Source organism: Nematolebias whitei, chromosome 17 (genome assembly GCF_014905685.2).
Source record: "Nematolebias whitei isolate Nwh7 chromosome 17, NemWhi1, whole genome shotgun sequence".
Taxonomy (NCBI): domain Eukaryota; kingdom Metazoa; phylum Chordata; class Actinopteri; order Cyprinodontiformes; family Rivulidae; genus Nematolebias; species Nematolebias whitei.
Window position 1 is genome coordinate 14019324 of NC_056514.1, and position 21488 is coordinate 14040811.

General features: G+C 40.1%; 1 protein-coding gene across 1 annotated transcript in view; it reads left to right on the top strand.

Moving 5' to 3' along the window:
* myocd (myocardin) overlaps positions 1-21488 on the top strand; it is a 46816-nt gene that overhangs the window by 17837 nt on the left and 7491 nt on the right. Inside the window, exons 3-11 of the mRNA XM_037690693.1 lie at positions 9236-9420; positions 9989-10093; positions 10174-10478; positions 11673-11829; positions 11920-12429; positions 14901-15392; positions 16781-16927; positions 17259-17387; positions 19255-19312. Of these exons, the coding sequence (XP_037546621.1) occupies positions 9236-9420; positions 9989-10093; positions 10174-10478; positions 11673-11829; positions 11920-12429; positions 14901-15392; positions 16781-16927; positions 17259-17387; positions 19255-19312 (2088 nt within the window). The remainder of the gene's footprint in view (positions 1-9235; positions 9421-9988; positions 10094-10173; positions 10479-11672; positions 11830-11919; positions 12430-14900; positions 15393-16780; positions 16928-17258; positions 17388-19254; positions 19313-21488) is intronic.

Genomic DNA, 21488 nt, shown 5'->3' on the forward strand with positions numbered 1-21488 from the left:
GAGTTGTGCTTTCCCTGGTCTCTGTCTCCCTCTAGTGTTCTATATTTGTCTGCTCCCCCTCTGATTTCTGCACCTGTGATGTTTCACAGGTGTTCTGTGTTAGTCTCGTTAGTGTGTGTATTTAAGTCTGTTTGCCTGCGTCCCTCATTGTCTGGTCATTGTCTCACTGTGATGCTTGTTATGCTCCTTGTGTCCTGCTCCTTGTATCCTGTGTCTTGTCACATGATTCATGTAATTTTGCTGCCCCGTCAGCCATCTTTATTTTGTAAAGAATAAATTATTTATTTATATTCCTTGAGTCTTGCCTGCCTGCCTGCACCAAATGGGTCTCCTGCCTAGAAATCATCACACAGAGGACCAGATTGAACTTTTTTAGATTTTTCTACCTAGATTATTGAGCATGCATTAGGATATCACAAATAAGACCATTTGGAACTTATAATGCATTTTAAAGACGTCTCAAACATATCAAAGCCGATTAAGTGTGTCTTGTAATATATATATATATATATATATATATATATATATATATATATATATAATCTCTCTCATTTATATATATATAAAACCCCAAATATCCCATGAAGCACCATTAAGCCCACTATTAGAACATGTAGGAAAAGATTCAATGATCAGATGATCCTAAAATTGATTTTTTTGGCCATCCCTGTGTCTGGTACAAATCTAAAATCTACCACCTCTTGTACTGAGAAACAGCAACTTACAGTTATGCATTGTGCTGGCAGCATCATAAGCAGAACCTAGGCCGATGCATGGAGCAAAAGACAGAAATTCTTGAAGGAAACCTGTTTGATTCTAGAGGTTTAAGACGGAAACTTAGGTTCATTTCTCTGCAGGCCAATGATTTAAAACACATTGTTGAAGCAACACTCAGGTGGTTTAAGAAGAAGGAATGATCCAATCAAAACCCAGACCTGAATCCACCTAAAAATCTCTGGATTGACTTAAAAACTGTTCAGCACAAGAAGAACATACCTGAAGGAACCATTGGGTCATGAGGAGTGGAGAAAAGTTGTAGTGGTTAGATGGGCTAAGCTCGTGGAGATGGAACTGAAGAGACTTGATGTTCTAAGTGCTATAAACGTGGCTCAGCAAAGCATTTACCATCGAGGGGTTTGGAGGGGTGAATAGTACATACACATGAATCACTTTTCCATTTTAATTTTTAACATAATTAATTTACAATACCTGCTGTATGACCTGAATGACATGTGCTTGTATGTTAGGCACCTACTGAGTTAAAAGGTGCAAAACCTTCATTGGTGCTATTTAACTTCTCTTTTTGTATTGAAATTATCTCAAAGGGTCACAATTTAATGAAAGTTCTCCTGGACTTTTATATGATCACCTCACAACAATGAACACTGAGTAAAATTTCTTCTGCAGCTGGTTTGCTCTCTCTGCTTCAAGGATAAACTTAAATCTTTAAAGATTATTTTTCTGTGTCAATCTTCTTTTCCCTTGAAGATATCAAGGCACTTTGATATATATATATATATATATATATATATATATATATAAAACATCTAAAAACAAACGTCTCTTCAGGACTAAAAAGCACCTGTCCGATTTTCTTTGGTAGTTTTTAAAATAGGTCCTGGATTCTAGCTCCCAGTTGGGCCTAGGGTCTTACTGTGTGGAGTTAGCAAGGGTTTTCTCCTGGCAGTCCAGTTTCCTCCCACAGTTCAAAAATATACATATTTAGGCTGCCTTCAGGCCCAGGCATTTCTTAAAAAAGAGATATGTGAGCTTCATGGGAATTGCCTGGTTAAATAAAATAAAAAACTGATTATTAAAACCTTGAAAATTCAAATGTTTGAAAAGAAAGTCATTAGACAAGAGTGAACTGCTGTTGATAATTACAAAGTGGGCCAGAATAGAAATTTTTCAGAACTTGACAAAATGTTTTCTTGTCAATAATGATGTATAATGATATAATAATGTCACCTCCCCACCACTTTTCTGTTGTTGTTTTTTTTCAGTCAGGAAACAAAATCATTTAGATGCACATATTTGTCAGTCTTTTAGTAACTTTCCTTGAAGCAATGCACAACACTGTTGACCATAATAGTTAATGTCAAAGTTTTAAGCAAAGTTGTGCAATGGGTAATGCTTAAACTATGTGTAATGAATGACAGTTGCCTAATATCACATAGAATTTTAGCTAAATTTCTAAAATTCACTGAGAACAGCCATTTTTGTGTTAGCCAATGTTGACTAGCTGTGGCACCCACCCTGAACTGGATTGACTCCAAAAGTTACTCAGGTGTAGATGGAGATTCAAGGATTAATTTCTGAAAGTTTAATTAAAATGTCTTCAGTGTTTCATGACCTATTTTGCTAACATACTGACAGAATTGACACCAATAATAAATAGCAAACTTCAAACAACAGATCTTTTCCAAACAGTTAAAGCTCAGAATTTACGATGGGAATGACTCTCAGCTGCTACCATAACAAAGTTTAGCTCAATATTAAAGAGAGAGAGACAGGCAAAAACATTATTGGCCTTTTACCTTCAGGCAATCATAAATAAATATAAATACATGTTGGCACTCAAAGGGGATTTGTCATACAGAAGAGTTGCTTAGAGCATCAGGGTTACCATCATGGATGCCAGTGTTTGAAGAGCGTGTATGATTTACAGATGTTTTGTTCTGAGTATACCTGTTTCATGGTTCTTAGGTCTTCTGTCACTGCTGGATATCTTTCTTGGTTAGTTGTGGTTTTATTTTTTTGGATGCTTATATGTTCCTGACACCATGTTCCATGTCAAAAGTGCAGTCTGAATGGTCAGGAGAATGAACAGTAGCTGGATGAAGCTGGATTTGGTTCCATCAGTTCTCCACAAGTTTTTCTGAGCTTGAGTCCATTCTTGTGTACAGTATGTGTTGGGTGCATCTGTCCATCCTTGCCCCTCTCTGTTTCTGATTTATCTGACTCCGAAGAGCCACCACCCCCCCCCCCCCCCCCCCCCCCCCCACACACACACACACACAAACAAGTTTGCCTTTCTATCTTTACAGGAACTTTGTATTATCTTCCATTAATTTTTCATTCATTGCTATAGCCTAACCATTACCAGTACTTACCTAACCCTAAACCTAACCCATCCTCAATTCACACCTTAGTCCTAAACCTAAACCTCTTTTTTCCATTCAACCTTTATTTATACAGATTAGTCTCATTGAGCTACGAGGACTCATTTACAAGAGAGACCTGTTTTAAACAAAGAACACAGATGAGGTACATACAACAACAGACTACTAGACTACTAGACTTCTTAACAAACAGAACACAGTCAGTGAGGATCCACAACTTCTCCTCCTCCACCATAACCCTCAGCACTGGCTCTCCTCAGGGATGTGTGTTGAGCCCTCTCCTGTTCACTCTGCTCATGTATGATTGTGCAGCTACCCATCCAGGCTGTCACATTGTAAAGTTTGCAGATGATACAGTGGTGGTGGGATGCATCCCAAACAATGATGAGTCCAGCTACAGGCAAGAGGTGGAACACTTGGAGAGCTGGTGCAAAGAGAATAACCTTCACATTAATGTGAAGAAGACAAAGGAGATGATTGTGGACTTCAGAAGGAACTACCACACCTACACCCCCCTGAACATAAGGAGATCTGCGGTGGAAGTGGTCTCCAGCTATAAGTACTTGGGTGTACACATGAATGACAACCTCAGCTGGGGCAACAACACTACCAGCCTGTTCAAGAAAGCTAATCAGATACTCTACTTCCTCAGACGGCTGAGGCGAGCTGGTCTGGGAATTTCAGTCCTCACCTCCTTCTGCAGGTGTGCAGTGGAGAGCATCCTGTGCTCCAACATCAACATGTGGCATGGAGGCTGCACAGCTGCAGAAAGAAAAGCTCTGCAGAGAGTGGTGAAGGCTGCACAGAAGACTGTTGGAGTCAGTCTTCCCACCATGACAGACATTTATACCTCCAGATGCAGGAAAAAGGCCACCTGCATCATGAAGGACCCCACACACCCAGCACACACACTTTTTGCCCCCCTTCCCTCAGGAAGGAGGTTGAGGGGCATTAAGTGTAGAACCACTAGACTGAGGAACAGCTGCTAAGCTGAAGCTGTTAGACTCATGAATCTCTAACCAGAATAATCACTGTGAAAAATCACATCATGTTGCTGCTGATCTGTTTCATGTAGCTGCTGATCTGTTTCATGTTGATGTGTTCATGCGTGCTCATCTGCTCACACAGACTCATGGTCATGTTCGTGCTGCTGTTCGACTTAATTTTTATGCTATTAGTGCTTAGTGTATTTTTAGTTTATGTTTTTCTTAGTTCATATCTTAGATGTTATCATTGTTTTTCTTTTACATTTTTATTGTTGGATGTAACTGGGACCCTGTGTACATAATTTAGTTCGCACCACATGTACCACATGTGGTGCGAACGACAATAAAAAATCTCTGACTCCGACTCTCTGGCTCTGAGACAATCATATAAAAAGCATATAAAATGAAAAAGTAAATAGAAGAAATTATATAAAAAAATTAAACAAAAGAACAGCTACATTAAACAACCCTTAGCCCACCGATAGCACTTATTCTTATGAGGTCCAGGCTTTGGGCCCCATATCAAGCAGTTGATCCTCACAATGCAGTATAAGTTGGAAAAATGGGCCTTACAAAGTAACATAAACAAGCACACACACACTGTGATTGCAATGGTCTCCAGTCACTTGAAAAGTGGATGTGGATGCATGCTTCTGACTTCCTGGATTTGTGCCAACTCAATCACATGCTGACATGAAATTATCTTAAAGAGTTACAGACTAGGAGAGAAAGACACTCTCACACACACACACACACACACACACACACACACTCGTATTAATAATCTATAAAGTAAAGGGGACTTTTTGGTGGTTTATGAGGACACTGCTATTCCCAACATTTGCTCAACATAAAAATTATATTTAAAAAAATGAAGGAAAAAAAATCTAATTTAAAACACGCACATATCAACACAACAAATGTGTGTGTGTGTCTCCTGAGAGTTAAATCCAAACAGGTGAGGGAAAACAGGGTTCAGGACAACACAGTGTGTTCCTCGGTGTGTGTGCACGGCAAGATCAGAGTTGAACAGGGCAAGCCTGGTATTGGGATTAAAACCAGAGTCTGCTCTGCCTGTTCCAACCCCCCTTCTTCCCTAACTTTGCACTTTCAGTTAGATAACTGTTCTCAAAGGCACTAATCAGATCAGCCAATCAGTAGCTCCATGGAGGTAAAGTGTCTCTGAGCGGTGCAGAGAAACACCTCCAGGCTGAGTGTCAGTGACAGACAGGCAGCATGTGATACTTCTGACCTGATCCGGGGTTTGAATCCGGACATTGAACTAACAGTCATAACTCTTATGGTTTTAAAATTCACAGATTTTGTTTAAGTGATTTTATGTTTATTTGTGGGGAAGGGGCATGGTGGCGCAGTTTGTAGAGCTGTTGCCTCTCAGCAAGAACATTGCCAGGTTGAATTCCAGCCGGGGACTTTTCTGGGTTGAGATTGCACATTCTCTCCATCCATGTGTGGGTTTTCTTCATGTACTCGTTTCCTTCCAAAGACCAAAAACATGCTAACATGCATGTTGGTAACTCTAAATTGTCCCTAGGTGAGAGTGAGAGAGTGAATGGTTGTTTGTCTTGTTTGTCTCTATGTGTCCCTGTGATGGACCTGGGCATCAGTGATCCCTGTGACGTGAAAATGAAGAAGCAGGTAAAAATATTGGATGGATGGATGGATGGATGGATGGATGGATGGATGGATGGAATTCATTTTTTTAATTTGTTTTTTTATTTTATTAGGAAATAATTTGGTCATTTTTGAAGTGCTGTTATTTTAGACAAATAAAACAAGTCATGCTCAAAAAGTTATACCAGTAAGGAACTAAACAGAGTCATGCAAGTGTAGAGGTTTATTATTACCTAATGCAATATTTTTTCAAACTGGAATGTTGTTTTTGAGGGTTTTTTTAAAGGCCTGAATTTTTTCTTTTTTTTTGTTTTCCCTTGTCCGGTCCGACATTGTGACACTTAGAATTATTGTCTGAGTGTCAAAGTGATGCCCAACAGATTTATGGACATGGACACTGAGCCCCGAGTCCCAAGGTCATACCACCTCCAAACAGAGGCCTGACAGAGCCAGGGCACCCAGGCCCAAGCAGGCAGCCACCAGGGCGGGTCTGCACACACCCCACCACCCAGCCCCATATGCTGAGAGCTGCCAATACACCAGCAGGAGGGTGGCCCACCACCAGAGGGGAGCACGACAGGGGGAAGTAGACCCCACAATAAATGGGGGGCCCAAATTGATCCAAGAGAGGGGACCACCTAAAACCCAACCCAAGACATAAACAGGCACACAGAGACAGCCCGACAGAGGCTCTGTCGGGCCGTCCATGTGCCCCACCCATCCGACAGTGACTGCAAGTCGGCCCCAGGCCGGGGGCCAGAACAGCAGGGAGCAGCAGCTAAGGAAGGCTGGCCCAGCGCACCAAGGATCAGGCACCCCAACAGCCCCACACCACAGGCCTGGAGAAGCCCCGGCACGCCACCGATGCATCCCCCCACCACCACCACCACTTCGAATGTCATAACAGGCCGACCAGCCAGCCCCCCTTCAAAGTGAAGCCACGCCCCCGATCACCGCCATACACCACCAATGACCACACACACACAACAACAGCAGACCCCCCCCGCCGGAACCCGGCAGCCACCGAAGGACTGGCCATCGCAACCAGGAACCCTGATCAAAAGATCCAAACAACCCAGGGAGAACCGGAACACCGGCCCCATCAGCCTGAAATTTTTCTATAAAGCATGGACATGTCTGACCAGCCATTAGCCTGATTTTTAGGTGGGCCTTTTCTTTTTCTTTGCACTTTGTGTTCTATGACTAATTTCATGGCTGATACTCTTTACTTTATATATGCTTCCATTAGGTAAAGTTATTAAACAGCATGGGATACATTTTCATTGTTATGCTGATGACACACAATTATATTTGTCCATTAAACCCAATGAATCCAATCAGTTACTTAGACTACAAGCATGTCTTAAAGACATTAAAGCCTGGATGACCCTTAATTTTCTCCTTTTGAACACAGACAAGACTGAGGTTTTGGTTTTTGGACCTGAGCACTTTAGGAATAAATTTGTCAGTCTTTCGCCTTCCTTGGATGGCATTAATCTGTCCTCAAGCTCTAATGTTAAAAATCTTGGTGTTATTTTTGATAAGGACATGTCTTTTAGCCCCCACATTAAAAACGTTACTAGAACTGCCTTCTTCCACCTGCGTAATATCACTAAAATTAGAAACAACTTAAATTATGCAGAAAAACTGGTCCATGCATTGTCATGTCTAGACTGGACTATTGCAATGGTTTATTATCTGGGTGTCAAAATACTTCTTTAAAACATCTTCAGTGATGCAAAATGCTGCTGCCAGAGTCTTAACTGGAGTTAGTAGGAGAGATCATATCTCTCCAGTTTTAGTTTCTCTCCATTTGCTCCCTGTCAAATCCAGAATAGAATTCAAAATCCTACTTCTAACCTACAAAGCTCTCAACAACCTAGCTACATCTTATATTACAGAGTTTATTGTTCCATATTTTCCTAACAGAGCACTTTGCTCTTGCTGCAGGTTTACTTGTGGTTCCTAGAGTTTACACAAACAGAATGGGAGGCAGATCTTTCAGTTATCAGGCTCCTCTCTTGTGGAACCAACTTCCAATCTCTGTCCGTGAAGCTGACACATTATCCAGTTTTAAGACTGGGCTTAAGACTTTCCTTTTTGCTAAATCCTATAGTTAGGGTCGGCTTGGGTTTCCTGAGCTGTCCCTTAGTTATGCTGCTATAGACTTAGACTGCTTGAGAACAAACTGACTACACTTTTTCACTCTGCTACTGTCTTTACTTACTCTGCTCAACCTGTTTTTTATTTGTAATTATTTTTTCTATCCTTAACATGCATTTTTTTTGTCTTTCAGGTAAACCTGGACCTATACCTGGACCTTCCATTCTGTGTTAGTTTGTCTCTCCTTTCTGCCCTTTTAAACCAGCCGGTCAAAGCAGATGGCCGCTTGTCCTGAGCCTGGTTCTGCTGGAGGTTTCTTCCTTTTAAAAGGGAGTTTTTTCTTTCCACTGTTGCCACTGTGCTTGCTCAGGATGGGAGACTGCAACGAAGCCAAGATTCAACTTGTCTGCTGAATTCCTTAGATACAGAACTTTACTAATTAGCTTTTCTATGTATGTGGATGCTCCTGTAAAGTGCCCTGAGACAACTTTGTTGTGATTTGGTGCTATATAAATAAACTGAATAGAAGTGAATTGATTTAGGTAATACTGTTGAGAACTTTCTAAAAAAATATTAATATTATTTACAACATGACCCCTTTCATAAAAATTTCAAAGCATTCAAGTTTTCAGAAAACAAAAATGAGAACAACAAATTACTGAGTGATTTTTCCCTTTTCTATTTATTTTTTGACTAATGGGAAATTAAAATAGTTTTTTTTCTTCGAATGTGGTAAATTAAACAGGTTTTTCTGTACAAGTGTTTGTGAAAACAGGTGAAATAAGTAAGATTCTAAATTAGAACTTGTCCATTTTAGATGCAGTTTATTTTATTTTAAAGTGTCTTTAATGTTTTAGTTACCAAGATCCTGTTCGTTTTAATAGTAATTTGGTCACATTTGGACAGCTTTTCTTTAAATGTTTGTTGTTCCTTACATCTTGAAATAAAAGTCAAATAAACCAATTTAATAAAATACAATAATTATGTCTTTCAAACTGTGTCTGACTCTGCAGGCCTGTTACATTTTCACTTGGTTTGTAGATCTAAATTGTACTTTTATCAGTTTTTTTTTATTTATTTGTAGATGTGATCAATGAGGATAGCAGTAAAAGGATTACCAGTGAGCTGAATTAGTTGGAAAAGACAACAAATGCCTGAGTTTATAGCCTATGTTTAATTAACTTGGATACTATGTGTCTTGGTTTTTAATGTAGAAGTTTACTGTTGAATATGCACACTGTTTCTTGTGATTTTGATCATGAGGTACAGCACCTTTCTACCTTTTGATATGTGACATTGGTGTGAGTTTAGACCCTACGTCTGTGATCTGACTCATTCAGTCTCATAACTGACAACATTCATCAGCTGTTTCTACGTCTGCTTTCCTCACAGTTAACCACGGAAAGTTCCCGAAGCAGGAGGATTCCTATGCATTTGAGGAGGACAGCAGCAGTGAGAGTCTGTCTCCTGATCAGCACCACAGTGATGAGTCCCAGTTCTCAGCCTGCCCTTCGTCCGACGCTGTTGGCAGTGCAGCCTCCTCCTCTTCCTCACCTGTGCTCACCAGCCCACAACAGGTAACTTTTCTGTCTTTTGATTTCTTTTTGATTTCCCTCAGGCTGTTTTTGCTGCTCCTTTGCCTCTGCCTCCCTCCTGTGGCTGTAATGTGAACTGCACCTATCCACTCCATCTTCCATTTCCAGCGCATCTTTGAAGCTGTAGCTGGCCCCCTGTACACTTCTGTCCATCAGGACAGCTGTACGGAAAGTAATTTCATTGTATTTCACTGCGCAAGGATAATAAGTGTTCTGATTCAGAATCCTCAATCCATTGGTCAGAACTGAACTCATTCAATGACATAACTGCTGACCTTTCACTCAGACAATCTCATTTTAAAGAATGCTGTCACCAGCAATCGCTGGACTAAATTTCACATCAGAGTCCAGATATTTATATCTTTTGAAACCTGGGGCACCTAAATGTTCTGTCTGAATCATTTAGTGTTTTGTTTGGTTGAAGGCCCATTCAAAGCTTTTTGGAAACATTTGCAAAGAGAAGCTTGAAGTTTTGCAACAGTGACTGCTATTACTGGTCTTTCAGTGGCAGGATATAATTTATTTGTTGTTTGTTTTCATCTGTGAACAGGGAGGTGCAAATAAGGAGTCAACAGATCAAAGCAAGGAGGAACAAATGTCTGGGACCAACAACAGCCAGGTGACTCCCCCAGTACCAGTTCCTGCCATAGTAAAGGTTAGCTGGTCATTCATAAATGTTCTTTCTTTTTATATTTATTTTTTAAAAGACCACCTAACCTTTCTTACCCTGAACAGTCCAAAACAACAGACAAGAACCGACACAAGAAGCCCAAAGATGTGAAGCCCAAAGTGAAGAAGCTTAAGTACCACCAGTACATTCCTCCGGACCAGAAGGCAGAGAAGTCCCCTCCGCCCATGGACTCAGCCTACGCCCGACTTCTTCAACAACAGCAGCTCTTCCTGCAGCTGCAGATTCTGAGCCAGCAGAAACACGCTCACACTCACTCTCAGACACAGCACACACACACCCTGCAGACCCAGATCCAGCAGAGACAGCCCACCTTCAGCTACCAGCCTCACCCAGCAGGCAACACCCAGAAGTAAGTCATGGACTTATGGTCACACTCTGAAGGCCTAAAATACTGCAAGTTTCTTGACCAACAACCCAAAACAATCTGATAAAAACAATGTTCAGCTGCTGAATTTCTATGTCCCAAGGGAATTCTAGTGAGTCCTATTAAATACAACTGGACCACATTTGGATTTGTTTTGTTTGTTTGTTGTTGGGTTTGGGTTTTTTTTTTTACAGATAATGGTTTTCCTTTAAAGGAGCTTCCTCAATTTAAAAAAGTTCATATTTTAAAGGTTTCGAGGACCATCTACATCGGAAAAGTTTCTGTAAATAATCAAAGGGTTTCAATTTTTTTCAGCCTCGTTTTCACACAGAAGTTGCATATTAGGAGCCCCAAAAACAGGCTCCAGGGCAAGGACGTCTTTTTCTTCTTGTGTTTACATTTCACTCTCAACATGTTTTTTTCATTCATTCAACCTTTATTTATACAGGTTAATTCCATTGAGCCTTGGGGACTCATTAAGCTTTATGTAAGCTTTATGTGCATGCTTCACATCTTTGTTTCTAGTTTTGGTGTATTTGTTTTTTTCAGCAGTGTTACATCGTCACATACGGGCCTAGTACAACTACTATAATTATATTTACAATAATAGTTTTATAAATGACAAACTAAAGATTATTTTGGAAAACTGTTTGTCCATGAGGACAAGGCTCGAGTTGTTCCATTTATGCCAGATGAACTAACATGCAAGCCATTCTCTCCTAAGGGTTTTTAGCGTCTTTGTTGTTCTGGTCCACATGAGATGATGTTTTGGTTGTGTTACTGTTAGTTGCTGTTTTAATACTGAACCGAGTCTCTGTGAGAAGTTTTTCACTTAAAAACACAACTGATGTCCTTGAGTACCAAACATTTCTGGCTCAGACCCAGTGGTTTAGTTATTGCCCAGTTCAATTAGCTATTTTAGTGGTTATACTTATATATTATATACATATATTCAGTCTCTGATATGCTTCAGTCCTGGACCTGTATCTTAATTCTACTTAACCAGTTCAACTGTGGGTGATCAGAGTTATGAGCCTTGCTCTGCACATTTGAAAGCTGCGTAACTGACCCTTCCCTTTGGGTAACCACAAAATAATAATGGTTGGCAATTTTATTTGTATTAAAATATATGTTTTTACTTGAACTCTAACTAATCCATGTGATTGTTTCCTGTTGCAGAGGCATTAGCGAGCAATTGTCACCTTGTAGTTCCAGCAGTCCATCCAGCACAGTCAACAGTAACTCATCATCTCCAGTCAAGAACACATTTTCCAACCAAACTAATGTGTCTTCTGTCAAAGCCTGGCCACTTCCTGCTAATCTGGATGATCTCAAAGTAGGTGCTAGCACTAATTAAACTTGGATCATTTTAAAAGGTAAACAAATATCTATAATTAAAATATATTTTGTTCCTTTGCACTGTAAGGTTTCTGAGCTTAGGCAGCACCTGCGTATTCGGGGCATGCCTGTCTCAGGCACCAAGACGGCCCTGATTGAGCGTCTTAGACCCTTTAAAGATTCCCCTGCAGACTCCTCACCTCCAGGATCCTCTGACATCACCACCTTGACTTTTCCTGTCACACCCACAAGATCCCTGAACTCCTACCAGTCCCCGTCGTCCTCCAGTACCATGTCGCAGGGGGGATATTACCCATATCCCAGCACTTCTTCCACCCCACCTATCTCTCCAGCCTCTTCCGAGCTATCTCTTAGTGGTTCCCTCCCTGACAGCTTCAGTGACATGCCCATGTCTTCACCAAACCAACTCAATCTGCAGCCATCCCCAACACAGCTTGGCATCGAGGATGGGGGAAACCAGAGGATGGGGGAGGATGGTGGTCCTGATGGTCTGGAGGCTGAGAAGGATAAAATGCTAGTGGAGAAGCAGAAGGTGATAGAAGAATTGACATGGAAACTGCACCAGGAGCAAAGACAGGTAAACAACCATCTTGAAGTTTGTGTTAAGTGATAGAAGACAATTTATTACAAATGCATTTCCAAAAAAGAAAAACACATCTAAAGAGCTTGTGACAGGGAACAAAAAAATCTAAAATTATTACAAATAGGAAACTAATAGAGGAACATTTTTGAATAATAAGGCTAATTGCCAAAAAGTCATTAAAAAGACTGAGTATAGGAGTATTTTAGAGAGACTACGTCTATCAAAAGTAAACATGGTTCACCAGTCTGCAAAACTCTGTGTCTAAAAATGGTAAACCAATTTTAGAATAACGTTCATTTATGGAAAATTGGAAAGACTTTGAATATCCCATTATCTACAGTTTATAATACAATGAAAATATGTTAAGTATATGGAGAAACCTCTGAGCTCAAAGGACAAGGTCCTAAGTCAAAACTGAATACCTGTGATCTTAGAGACCCTAGGCAGCACTGCATTAAAAACAGGTTTGATTCTGTTCTGACTTCACCACATGGACACAGGAACACTTCCAAAAATCAATCACTGTAAAAAGTATTTGCTGTAACATCCTCAAATGTAGGTTAAAGGTCTACCATGCCAAGAAAATATCACATGCGAACACAATCCAGGATGCTGCTGTCTTCTCTGGGCTAAAGCTCATTTAAAATGAATGTGGTCAGACAATTAAAAAATATAATTTATTTTGGGAAACCACCAATGACACATTCTCTGAGCTAAAGAAGAAAGGGACTGTCCACCCTGTTATTATCCATCCATCCATTATCTTTACCCGCTTCTTCCTTTTTGCGTCGCCGGGGTCACTGGTGCCCATGTCCAGCAATCACTGTGCGAGAGGTGGGGTACACTCTGGACAGGTCGCAAGTCCATCACAGGGTGGCCTATATCAGTGCAACATTAAAAAAAGGATCTCTCTGAAGGTGTGGTGGTGCATAAGCGCCTCTACCTGGAAAGTTTACACATCAGAAAAGGCACAATCAATGTAGAAAAATATATACATGCTTTAGAATAACATCCAGATGACACATTTTTCAGTGAAGGCCTTGATACTTCAGCAAAACAAGGTTAAACTACAAACTGCATCCATTACAACAGCATGGTTTCACAGTCGAAGAGTCCTGCTGCTGAACTGGTCTGCCTGCAGTGCAGACCAGTGGTGTAGTCTACGCGATACGCAGGCATACAGTGTATACGCACTAGAAAAGATAAAGAATTTCAATATATCCACTTAAAAGTGCCCGATGACACATGATATATCATTAGGCACATTTCATTGATACATTAAATGGCAGTTAAATGCTTCTGTAACAATTTATAATTATGCAGCACTTGTTTATTACATTCACTTATCCAACAAATTATTGTATAATTAATACTTCTGTACTTGCTACTTAATACTTGAACATGCTTTGCTTTGGTACTGTTTTATAAATTCTATAACATGATTTTAATACAAAGCCAACTGCTGTACAAAGTTTGTTGTTCATTTATTCAAATATAAACATCAGTAAAATTTGTAAATGTTCAATATGCTTAAAAATCAAAATAAATGGATGACTACATTGTACTAACCAGTGCACCTTGATTTCTAAGCACAGTATACAGACCGACTGTGGTACAGACCGACCGTAGTAAGTTTTACGTTGGACGTTGGACATTCACACTCCGTGGCTTCAACGGTGTCCAATGTCCAACGTAAAACTAACTTTACCGTGGTATACCCACTACAAAAATGTAGACTACACCACTGGTGCAGACCTCTTACCAATTCAAAATATTTTGTGCATCATGAAACAAAAAACCCAGCAGAAAAGACACATTTCTTTAAACAGCCATAAACCTACACAAGAACAAGAATGGGGCATCCCCATCCAAACTCTCCAGAATCTGGTCTCTTCAGTTCCAGTTACAGACTGTTGTTAAAATGAGAGAGGATGTTTCAGTGAACATGGCTCTGCACCAATTTTTTTTGAGAAATGTTGCTACCATGGGATTTGGGGCCCATTGCTACAGGCTGTTTGATCCCTATACAGTACAAGCAGTGTGAGAGTTGGGTTTGCATTGTTGGTCGTAAGTCAGATCCCTTCAGGTTGGGAGTTGGACTCTGCCAGGGCTGACCGTTGTCACAGATTCTGTTCAAAACTTTAATATACTGTGGAAAGAGATGTCTGGGTATCCCTGTTCAAGCTGCTGCCCCCATGACCCAACTTCGGACCAAGAGGAAGATAATGGATGGATGGGCTACCATAAAATTTAAAGTTACATTATTTTTTCCTGCAAATGGTACAATTTATTAGTTTGAACATCTGTTGTGTTTATTTGAATGTTTGTGTATGTTTACAATGTGGAAAATAAGGATTATGAGATTTACAAAACGTTGTATTGCTTTTATTTACATTTTACAAAATGCCCAACTTCACTGGTTATGCATAATGTTTCTGATCTCCCTCTGTGGTTGTGTTTGTTAGGTTGAAGAGCTGAAGATGCAGCTTCACAAGAGGAAACGCTGCTATGGAGCCACCCAGGACAGCTCTCCTCCATCTCACCCCTCCCTGCTACACCAGCAGCAGATCATGATGGGGCAGCAGTTTTCTGGGGTGACCATCAAGCAGGAGCCCATGCCCATGTCTTCTAGCTGTCCTTTGTCATCTCCTAAACAGCTCAAGAGCCCTTCTGGCAGCTGCATTGAGGAACTGGGACACTGTAACAACCCCATCCCAAATATGAGGGGTCCTGGCTCTGCTGGGCCTCAGTGTATGGACACAGGTCCTGCCTCGGGCAGCCCATCCACCATGTCAGCTTTTCTCAGTCCACAGTGCTCTCCACAGGATTCTCCAATTGGAAAAACTTCCAGCAGCTCCCAGCCTTCATCTCCTAACACCCCTTACCTGCTGTCTCCACCACTGGGAAGAGACACCTGTGGTCACCACCAGGGAAACAACAGAGCACACAACATGCAGGTACAACGTCTACATTTTAATCAGTTGGGGTAAAAATGAGGAGTTCATGGTTGACTCAGTGACTACAAGATGTCCAGATCTTGTGGTTGCAAAATCATCCCAAATAATCATCCCACCACCACTGTGCTTGACAGGTGTTATAATGTGTTTATGATTATGTTTATTTATTTATTTATTCATTAATTTATTATTTTGGTTGTCAACAAATATTGTGGAGTGTTATGGGGGAAAAACATTTGTGGTTCAAGAAGAATCATCGGACGGCTGTGGTTGAGTGGAGCAGTCGTCCTCCAATGCAAGAGTTGGGGTTCGACTCCACCAGCAGTCACATACCGAAGTGTCCCTGGGCAAGACACTGAACCCATCATTGCCTCCTATGAGTGTCCCATTGTGTATGAATGTGATAAAACACTGAGTGGTCTTTGTACAGATCTAGTAGAGTGCTGTATGAATGGGTAAATGAGGACACAGATTGCAGTGTAAAGTGTTTTGTGTATCTTGATAAGATAGAAAGGTGCTATATAAGTGCCGTCCATTTACCATCATTCAGGTGCATATTTGCAAACCTAAATTGTGACATATAAATTTTAGTTAGAAGAACTTTCTCTTGACTTTCTTTTTTTAATTCATAGTTGTTCTGTTTTTAAGGTCCTACCTTGAAGATTAGCCTTTAACGTACTAACAGAACCAAATACATATTATTTGTCTCATCATATAAAATCTTAGAACTGAACAAGAATATACTTGTGTGCACAACAAACATGTTTTTTTTCTAAAATTAGCATAGATGTACAAACAATCAGTTTGGATTCAAATATACCAGTAAATGTATCCAAACCAACAAACAGCAATTGTTGTTGTTTTTTTACTGTACTAATATCGAAAAGTCTACTGCCCTCAGATTTTGTTTGAAATTCAAACCCAAATATATACACATTAATTATGTTTTAACAGATTCTCAAGTTTTCAATGCACAGACCCAAATTCATAGGTTTGTCGGAAAAGAAAACCCAATTAGTTCAAAAAGAAGATGGACAAGTGCAACCTAAAAAAGTTAAATCTGGTCCTCTGGACATTCAACATTTTTTGAATGTTCAGATGATCAGACTTAACTTTTTTAGATTTTTCTACCTGGATTATTGAGCATTCATCAGAACAAGTGAAATATTTGTTTCTTGCTGCAGGGTGGAATAGTTACTCATCAGTAAACCTGATGATGTGGTTAAAACTGTTCATTACTGCTCAGTCATGTGTCAGAGTGAAAAAAGTGAAACGCTGTGGACTAAGCACATAGCCCGGGAGGACTACACTGGAGATATGTAAAAACAATGTGCGGGTATCTATACGTTTTTATTTGTTGTTCTGATGTTCTGTGATGCTAACTGCAGATGCAGCAAAGAAGTGGAAGCCAGCAGATGAACTGTCCTTATCCTTCTGACCAAAGAAGCCTTCAGACAGTGTTTCCAGGCTCTACTGACTGTGGCCCAAACCATAACGGCTCCACCAAGACTGAGAGCCAGAACATGCAACCGAAGGTAACTGTTTACAGAGTTGTCACATCAGAGCTGTGTCTTGTGCAGAATCAGTCCACACCCATGTGATTATTTCCCTCCTTTCTGTTTGTTTCTGATCTGTCTCTGATCGTAAAATCCTTGTTTGTTGTGAGGTTTTTAATCGCTCGTCGTCCCACTCTGACACACCGAGACTTTTTTCTTTTCCAACGCCAGTTCAATTTTAGTTCAGATTTAATGTGACCAGATTGTTCACATATGAAGGCCTCAGTTTTGGTCTTTGTTTCTGCATCTCTCAGTTTTGTAAACTCCCCTACAACATGCTAACATCACTTTTCACTTATTTCTCATGTAGATGTCAGTATTGCCGTCTTCCCGGCATGTTGGCCAAAAGTGCCAGGTCTCTCCCCCTGCCTTCAGTAGCTCAGAGTCACATGCATCTGACTTAAGACAGCCCCCATGCTATGAGGATGCAGTCAAGCAGGTAAACTCAAATCTGTGCTAAATTTGATTGAAGATGGCTGGCCAAGGATTTTACTTTGTGGCGTTGCTCCACTTTCTAATTTCCTCTTTTGTTCTCTTTTAAAATTCTATCAGCTGTGCTTCGTTTGTTTTGTTTCATCCATCTCTTTGTTTCCTGCATGAACTTTCCACCATTTGCAAAGTAGAAAGTAGTTTACTTCAAGTATGGCTCACCTATATTTTGATATTATTGCTGCCACACTGACGTTACCATCCTAAAACTAATGATGCTATTTCATTTCAAGCTCTTTTTTTCCACACACACAAAAGGCAAATATTCTGCATGCTCTATGTTCAGGAAGGCAAACTCTGTATTTTCAAAATTTTATAAGATTTTTTCTGCTCAGACTCAAATAAATCCAAGTGCTGTTAGAATAAAATCATTTGACAGGAGGAGCTGGTCTACGCTATTAACAGAAAGATTTAAGTGAAAAGTGAAAATAAATAAATGAATGAATAAATGAAATAAAATAATCAAGCAACTAAAACATGGGAATAAATCTGTGCCCCTGCAAAGAACTTTTTGTTTCTTCTAAATCTGACAGGACCCGAAGTCTCATCAATGCCTTAAACTTCAGAATCACAAGATAGGAGACATGCTCGTCCTTCTACAGAGACCTGGTTGCCGCTTGACTGAAAGTAGATCATGAACGAGTAAATACAAAGAAGCAACAGTTGGTTTTAACAAAGCACCGTGGGTTGCGAAAGTATTCACGATTTTCACTCCAGTTTGTTGCCTTACAACGTTAAATCTAAAAAACGATTTGGGGTATTCTCTATATTACACATTTACAGTACTAGTTTAAAGTTTCTCATTGTGACAATATGGTTTGTTGTATGACAGGTGGTAAGCTTGAAGCATTAATCCACAGTTGTCATAAATCTTAGCTCCAGCACTGTCGTCTTTTATATGATATATACTGTATACACACATACATATATACACACATACATACATACATACATACATACATACACACACACATACATACATACATACATACATATATGTATATATGAGGGAGTGGTGGCGCAGAGGCAAGAAAGATGGGCCTATGATCAGAAAGCCACCGGTTCGACTTCCCATACCGACAATATCAAAATGTGGGAAAGGTGAAACAGCCACACCTGCCTCCACCCTCATTTGCCCCACTCTTGGCCTTGAACCCTTGAACCCTTGAACAAGGCCCTTAACCCCCACCATCTGCTCCCCTGGGCACCCTAAATAGCAACTCTCTGCTCCACACAGAGGGCTGTGGTAGCTCAGTGGTCTGTGGTCGTGTCAGGAGGGGCATCCAGTGTAAAAACAACGGATAAGTCTTCGTGCTAATTAGTTTGCTGTGGCGACCCCTGAAGAAGGGAGCAGCCGAAAGAAGAAGAAAATAGCTAACAAAAAGATAATTATTTGTGTATTTTCTCTGTCAGTGCACTCTGGTTCAAATTAAAGGGCGGAACGTCAAATAGTATCCAAAATGAACATTTAAGCTTGATGGAGCTCACACCAGATCAACCTGTCTACATCATTTATCCAGAATGCATTGCAGTGTAAATGAATTGTCGATGTCTGTGTATTATTAATCAGTTAAAACATTATTTAAACAATTAACAGCCTACAGTGTTTTTCCTTTTCATTTCTCAAGTAACTGTTGATCAGAAAATGTCTATTGTTCCAACAAGTCCGAGATCTCTTTAAAGTGATCAAACTTGTTGGTTCACCAGAAATATATGTGATCAAATGTGAATTATAGTCTTTAATGTAAAACCATTAGATGTAGTTTTGTTGTTTAAAACATTAAAAACTAAAAACTGTTCACTTATTCCTTTTACAGCAATTGAGCCGCAGTCAGCAGATGGATGAACTTTTGGATGTGCTCATAGAGAGTGGAGGTAAGACGACCAACCAAACATCTTAAAGTTTACCTGTAAATGTGTTTTTCAGATATGTTGGCTAACCAGGTTATTCCTGTTGGTCTTCCCCCAAATCCAGATCATGTCTCTTTAGATTAAACATCCAAACTCTCCTCAGATTATTCACAGTTCCAGACTAATTTTGATTCTAAGCAAATAGAATTAAATTGTTTATCATGTTTTTTCTGTTCAAGTTAACAAGTTGTGAGGAGGAAGTTCGTGCTTGAAGAGGTAGTTCAGTCAACTTCATGTTTTGTCTAACTCTTTTTATCTGTATTTGTCAGAGAGTGGAGTATTGAGAAAGAGGCAAAAGTTTTCATCCAAGTCAAATAAGTGTCAGGTTTTTTTAACCACGGTATTGTGAATAGCGCACTGATCACCTCTCATGCTTTGGTTGCGCAAAACTCATTCTTGTACAAACCCTTATAGCAGCCTGTATATTTTCAGTGGCAGCGTGCCTTTTAGCCAGTTTTAAACTTGGAAGGAAAACAATAAAATGAAAATGAATTACGCCAAGGCAGCACGGTGGCGCAACTGGTAGAGCTGCTGCCTCTCAGCGAGCAGGTCCTTGGTTCAAACCCCGGTCCAGGGGCCTTTCTGTGTGGAGTTTGCATGTTCTCTCCGTGCATGCGTGGGTTTTCTCCGGGTGCTCCGGTTTCCTCCCACAGACCAAAAACATGCATGTTAGGCTGATTGGTAACTCTAAATTGTCCCTAGGTGTGAGGGAGAGAGTGAATGGTTGTTTGTCTCATTTGTCTCTGTGTCCCTGTGATGGACTTGCGACCCGTCCAGGGTGTACCCCGCCCCTCACACAGTGATTTTTGGGTCACGGTGACCCCCGTGACCCAAAATGGAATAAGTGGGTAAAGATAATGGATGGATGGATGAATTAAGCCAGGACCACAGAACATCGTGCGTATGGTACCTTGAACAGTGACTCAAGGTACAGCCATCTTCCTCACGTGGAAAGGCTATTTTTCGTCACGTTTCCCATTGAAGATGTAGTCATAGAAGACTGATTGCGGGATTAGAGCAATGGGGCGAGCAGGATTCGTCGTAGTAGACATGAGTTGGTCACACATACAGTGATAATAATACTACACACACAGGCTTTATATATCATCGTCTTAGTTTTTTTAAATGATGCAAAAACAGTTGCTCGAGTGATAAATGCACAAAATAACTACCCGTGTACACACTACAAAACAAAAAAACACAACGGTACCAAAATCACCACCATTTTTTATCAATTGTATTCGCATTCAAGTCTGACGAAGACTTTAACACTCCAGCTAACATTTCAACTGAATTCATTCAACCTTTATTTAGATAAGTAAATCCCATTGAGCCTCGAGGACTCATTTACAAGAGAGACCTGATTTCAACAAAGAGTGATGACAACAATGGACAACAGCGACAACAAGCCAGATGATTCCAAGGAATACAGCAGAAATACATTTTTAATTGGTATTTTACTTGCAAGGTCAGATTTGCAGGACAGGTTACACAGGTATACAGAAAGTACACACAGATATACAGGAAGTATACACAGATATACAGGACGTATACGTGAAGACCAGTCAGGAGAATCTGCCCCGAGCTGTCTGTGCAGATTGTTTTTATACTCATCAGTTACACCAGCACCCCAAATTAATACTACTTATTTTCTTATTTGATCATTTATTAAATTACATTTATCACAGTACAGTTACCGCTCAGTATTCTTCTAAATATTATCAAATTGTTTTTTTTAAAGGGTTCCAGGTAGATTACAACAAAAAAAGGTTAAATCATGTCATCTGAACCAGTTTCTTTAAATGAGAAATGTTTCGTCCCCCATCAGGAGGACTTCTTCAGTCCTAGGCCATAGACTGAGGAAGTCTTGATGGGGGACGAAACATTTCTCATTTAAAGAAACTGGTCAGATGACATGATTTAACCTCTTTTGTTATAATCAAGTTTAGCTCATCCACACAGATACAGCACCTTGTTAATGCTATAATACCATGTAAGAAAATATATTATATATATATATATACACACACACACACACACACACACACACACATATACATACATATATATATATACACATATATATATACACACACATATATATATATACACATATATATATACACACATATATATATAC